General features: G+C 44.1%; 1 protein-coding gene across 1 annotated transcript; it reads right to left on the minus strand.

Annotated features, from left to right (window-relative positions):
* Positions 1-1599: 1599 nt before the first annotated feature.
* LOC119271870 lies at positions 1600-5531 on the minus strand. Its single transcript, XM_037553524.1, has 11 exons — positions 5369-5531; positions 5149-5276; positions 4760-5035; positions 4424-4563; positions 3397-3485; positions 2742-2807; positions 2520-2639; positions 2301-2428; positions 1938-2213; positions 1680-1810; positions 1600-1609 (listed from the first exon to the last, which is right to left on the minus strand). Exons 1-11 carry the CDS (start codon positions 5529-5531, stop codon positions 1600-1602), a joined length of 1527 nt encoding a protein of 508 aa, XP_037409421.1.
* Positions 5532-6337: the final 806 nt, after the last annotated feature.

The following is a 6337-nucleotide window of genomic DNA, read 5'->3' on the forward strand; positions in this document are numbered from 1 at the left end:
CTTCCTCTGAGAAAGGCCTGAACTCGTAAACCTCGCGTGTAACAACTTCCCAATAGCCAAGATCTAGCCTCTCCATATTCACCCCCCTACGTCACTGTCAGAGTTAGAACCACGACAACGGGCGTGTCCAGAAACCCGCCACAACTATTTTGGAAATGTTCCAGTGATGGATATAAATAAATGCCCATCACTGATATTCCCTCACCAGTGGCGGGCAGAAGTTACGACCTACCAATAGTAATATCTTCCAAATATGCTCACGGGCTAAAAAAACAGTGGCGGGCACGGTCTAACTGCCCGCCACTGATTCGTCACAAATCAGTGGCGCGAAAATAGTTCTTTATCACAAATACTGCAGTTCGATGAATGGATCCCCACACCGGAACATTATCCCAAGAGAAAACCAACTACATCAACCCTGGCGTCGAGATGGACGCCCCTGACATAGAGATGGCCACCCCTGACGTAGAGATGGGCGACGACCAACAGGAAGAACCTACCACCGCGCAAGGGGAAACGAGCCACATGGACGGTACTTCATCTAGCACCGCCACCACAAACAAGAACAAGCGAAAGCCTAGGAATCTGAACATCCTTCATGAAGGTATCATTTCAATCGCCGAAGTGAGCCCAAAAGGCGAGCCCGTCAGCCCAGCTGACTCAGCAAGAACGTACAACAATGCTCAATTGCATCTTGCGAAACAACGTCTTGGATGTGTTACACCGTAGTTATGGATTTTCGTCTGAGTACTAACAAAAAGCGAAAGAATATGCCCTCTCAGGACGGCCAAAGATTTTTAGGGACTAAAAGAGAAAGGCCAATTGCACTCTGAAGGGTAACGACTCGAGACCGTTAAGTGGCTGAATCCCACTATGGATCCCCACAAATGGACGAAGTTCCGTGAATCCTCCGAAAGCGAGTCAAGCAAGGAGATCAGCGATCATTTACCTCCACCGCTGCGAGAGGCCCACGCCTTCGGCACCGTTGCGGTCGTCGTCCGGACACGGCAGCGGGGCAATACCAGGCCACCCCTGGCCCGGCTAGGCCAGAAACGGGCCTGCTAAGCCCCGCCGGCCACAGTGCAGCAGGCTGGCGTCAGCGCCGCCAGCACCCAGCCGCTCATCGCCGCTCCCTCACCTCCCGGGAGTCACACCGCAGACCCGCCCAGGCCCAGATCTGGGCTGAGCGCCGCCGCCAGGTCGCACAACTGTGCCACCCCGCCGCCAATGACGGCGTTGCCGCCCAGCCGCCCGCCCGCGCCGCGTCGGGGAACCCCGCCGCCAGCCAGACCGCCGCCGCCTAGGAGCACCCCCCGGTGCAGCTCCGCCCCGCGCCGGAGAGCCACCGGGAGGAGAAGGTCAGGGGGCACCGCCACCAGCGTCCCCGGGGCCAGGCCGGCCGCGGGTGCCAGCGACGGCGGTGGGGAGAAAGGGGAGAGGGGGGCTAGAGGAGGAGGAGGTCGCCGCGCGGCCGGTCGCGAGAGGAGGGGAGAGGGGGGGTCTCAGGAAGGTTTTTCAAGTTTTCTGATTCAAGAGTCCCCAAAAATCAATTATAGAAGAATAAAATGATAGCACATATCTTGTGGAGGCAACTGTACTTCATTCAAGCCTGAATATTATGCACATGAAAAAAAAACTTGCATGCTACACAAAAACCAACATAATTATAGAAAACATACCCTTCTGCATCAAAATTCTCCAAGAGTTTCACAACTGTATCCCGTGGTGTATAGGGAGTTTCTTCCAAGCCATAGAAGTTCATCCCAATAAAGTTCCCATTAGAATCTATAAGAGGGCCTCCAATCCCAGCCTAGCACAAGACAAACGTTACCAGTAGAAAAAACATGATACTTGTAAGCTGTCAGATATGCTGATGGATTAAATTAAACATACTTCCACCATGAAAATAAAATATAGTAGAAACTAACACATCGTACCTTTGTGATTTGACAAGTGGAGATCCTAAGATCTTTACAGTCGAGTTCACTTTCTTTGTTGATCGCTACCCCACTTGCAGCCATTAATTTTCCTGATTCATAGACACGCCCTATGGCTAATACCTCCGAATGAGTGCCAGTTTTCACCTTATTGTCAATAATTGCTGTACGTGTACAGCAAAATTTATTTATAATGATGATGGCGACATTATAATGCAGATCGTAATGTGGCAACATCCCTGGGACATGTCGTTTATCTGGAAGGAGCACTTCAATCTGCAATTAACGATATATGGTGAGAGTAAAGCAGTATTCAAATGAACAAGAAAAGGGTATTTAAACATTTATTAGAAGAGTAATAACCTTTAAGTTATCAGCAACCTTGCTTTCATCTTCATTACTTCTAATCAAATTTCCCGAGGTCAGAACTCTTGTGGTGAACCCATTGCAGTCTATGAATACACCTGTGCAAGCAAAAAGCCTCGCTTCTCCTACGAAAGTTAATAATTAAGAACATCAGTTAGTGACGAAACAGAAGAAAAATATACCGAAAAATAATGAGCTTACAATCAGTACGATTACCTCTGAATGAAGCGAGTGCAACAACAACTCGAGACATACTTGAAGCTACTCTTTTCTTGACTTTGTTCCAGATATCTTCACTAAATTCCTCCTCAAAACTATAACGCAGACGCTTGCCATCTGGTCATAGAAACATGGGACAATAGTTAAGGGGGTGCTAAAAATAGTAGTCAAATGTGCAAAAAAATAGAGTAATCAGTAAAAGAAAAAGAAATAACTTGCCGTCCTCCAAAACTGGTAAGGGGTAACCACGAGACCTAAACTTATCTCTTCTAGCATCCAAGGATACTGCACAACATGGTAAAATGATTGGTGACCAATGTGTTAATAATGATAAAGGAAACTGAAAGCAATGACTCACCGAAACCCCAGTCATACGGCCACCGACGAATAGAAGGCAGACTCTCAAGTATTGTATCCTCGACTCCTATTGCCACAGGGTGAAGCAATTAGTGACCATGCGTGACCAATGATCAACATGTAACATTAGAAGTGACCCAACCTGAATTAAGTTCTGGGTCACATATAGTACATATGGAAGGTTCCTGCTTTTTATTTTTCATCTCCTGCCTTGAGCTGCCTAAATGGAAAAGATGAAACAAGGAATAAGCATAACATAGAACGCCGAAAAGCACTATGAAGGTCAGGTGTGTATTCTCACAAACTCACATAGCATATCCATATACTTAGTATGAACATCGAAAATAAAGATGTGTACTATATGTGATAGTATCATAATAAGTATAAGCTTAAAACTAAAGATGTGTACTGCTGGTAAGGATTATACAGATGATCACCGAAAATAACATTGATGATGATGAATTGGCTGACAGTGCATAATTTAACTGTTTTTAAGGAGTGAGTCTATTTTCCTTGCCTTCTAAATCGGACTTGTGAGATTCAGGAGATAGTCGTGCCTTGCTTGCGCCTCTTTCAGTTTTACTACCTCTTTTCTTACTTGTATCCCTGCAGCAAAATGCAATATACTCATGAGTAAATCCACAAGAGTAAAACATAGATCATAGGTATGCATCACTACCAAAAAACTATAAAACTGAAGTGCCAAACAGTGGCAAGATGGAAAAAATAGGAATTGAACCCAGATGGTACTAAAAATTTCAACAACAGAGAAAATGGTGAAAATACTATATCAGTACTAAAGGAACCTTGACTACTTCCCATTTAAACAAGTATAATAGGTTCAACATGGACACCAGATTCCTAATCGAGTACACAACAACTGTAAGACGGGCTTGACAAGACTGGTGATATATATGGATGCAAGTGTTAAGGTAACTCTGCTACTTGTTCAGTTCACATGGAGCAAATAACCAATTTGTTATAAAGGCAAATGCTCTCAAATGAAGATCACCTACCAAATGCCATTATAAGCTACAAAAGCATCAAAACAGCTAATAAGCCATCATATTGGCGCAGACACACACATTTCAAAATTGTTTGACATTCAACATGGTTTCTAGTACAGTTATGTATGAAGTTTGAATTTGTTTCCGCCAAACGTCGGCTGTTGATGTGCAATATTATTGTTCAGTACTTCACTTCCTATGTTTGTTGATGTGTAGTCAGCTCCCTGGAAACTCCAGCATGAACAATAAGTTCGCAACAAGCAAACGAGATGTCCTACGGTTATCCAGATATTGCTTTGGTTAGACTACGCCTGCTGTTATCCAGCATAGAATGCGACTAGAGGTGACAGTTATAGCAAACTAACCAAAGAGTGTATGATGCAAATTTATCTACCTCATAAAGAGCAAGAGACCACTATTATACCAAGTGCAATCTAGATTGAATGCATACAAACTAGTAAGCTCGAATAGGGAAGGACAAAGAAGCATATATAAGCCAATCAGAGATTCCGTGTCGCATGAGTGTAGAAGACATACCAGCACGGGGGTGTTCTCCTAAAATTCATCAGAAGTTCAAGAATTTTATTCCTTGGTAGGAACGGAGTCTCTTCCTTAGAATAAAAGTTCATCCCGACAAAGTCACCATTAAAATCAACAAGGGGCCCTCCAACTCCAGTCTAGCAAAAGAATAAAGTGACGCTGAGGCAAGCACACAAATTTAGTGATCCTGAACAAAGTTTGCATTACTGAAAATAGGGATACTTTTAGTGCCCCCAAAAGATATAGTTCAGTGCATATGTTGGTAGCCACTGATAATATGACATTATTAATTTATTTCATGCAGAAAAGTAAAGAGAGAAATGAACTGTGCACCATAGTGATTTCACATGTGGAGATGGCAAGCTCCTCGCGGTAAATTCTCTTCCCATTGTCAGTCAACATCCCAGCTGTGGCCATTAATTTGCATGAGTCGAAGCAACGCCCAACAGCAACTACTTCACTATGAGGCTCAAATTGCCGCTGATGATCTAGAAATGCTGCGCGAAAAACATGGAAGGGCGCGATGCTGATAACAGCAACATTGTATTTTAAGTCATAGTAGTCCAACCATCCCATGGAAAGATGATTATTTGGAAGGCGCACTTTAATCTGCAATGATAATAAAGCACCACAACATGAATACACATCAGTTCGCAGAATGGTTACCACGATCGCAAATCAGCAAGCAACAAACAGAGCACAGGAAAATGGGCAGTACCAACCATCATATCTTGAAAGATCTTGCTATCATCATCAGTAGATCTAAGCAAACTTAACGAAGTCAAGAAACTTGTAGTAGTTGAATTGCTCTCAATAATTATGCCCGTGCACGCAAAATACACCGACTTTCCTGCACAGATCGTGATTTCAATTTTTCAGTCACAAGCAACATAACTAATGATCAGGTACAAATTTGCAACCAAAGCCGACTTGTATAATCACCGTTATCTTTATGGAATGAAGCGAGCGACACAACACTGTCATCAATGTGTGCCGCGACTTCTTCGCTGAGTAGACTCCAGGCACCTCCACCGGAATCGCTTGAGGCGCCGAATTCCTCTTCGAGAGGATTAACTCGAATCATATTTTCTAATTCAGGAAGCATTATTAAACACAGCTCTGTTCGAGTGCTATAGTACAAATCGTACTTGCAGAAAAGAAAGTAGTAGCAAAATTGAAATCAATCCTCACCGCTACTTATGCGCATTTTTTTGCGTTTTTTATTCGAGCATCCAGGTTGAACATCCCCTCGCTCGATCTGCATCTTTCTAGCCTGGAGAAGAAGGAAGAAATCTGAGTCGTCATTAGGAGTACAAACATTATACGAAGTTGGTAGGCTAGATTGTTGAGTATGGATACGTTTGGACAGAGCCGCCCGCCCAGGGCCCTCTTATCTCGAAGCTAGTCGGCGGCGAGGTCGAGCCGAGAGGCGGCGACACGGGATAGAAGGGTCCGGCAACGTCGATCTGCTAGAGTAGGAGCTCGATAGATGTGGCCGGCGGTAGAGGACGTGATCAATTGCGGGGCCGCTGCGGGGCGAGAGGAAAGGCGGCGCGGGTGAAACCTAGCATTTTACTCGGAGCATCTATTTTCAGTAGGGGTGATGTAATCAATTTGTGCTTGAGTAAAATTTACGTCATCAAAAAGTGAATTTTTACATCACCAAAAACCTTCAACTCGATGTAAAATAGAACATTATAGTGCTCCAATAGGTGATGTAATATAAGACAACCGCACAACTACCACTCCACAATTTCATACATATTAGAACCAAATAACATCAAAATCATCTCAAATAAATCCTAAATCATCTAAAAAAATCTAAACCATCTCAAATAAATCATCACAGTATTCGAAGATGGTAGCCGCACCAGTCATAGAGGCCTTTCCTCCACCTCATTGACGCATGCC

This window comes from Triticum dicoccoides, chromosome 3A (genome assembly GCF_002162155.2).
Source record: "Triticum dicoccoides isolate Atlit2015 ecotype Zavitan chromosome 3A, WEW_v2.0, whole genome shotgun sequence".
NCBI classification, from domain to species: Eukaryota; Viridiplantae; Streptophyta; class Magnoliopsida; order Poales; family Poaceae; genus Triticum; species Triticum dicoccoides.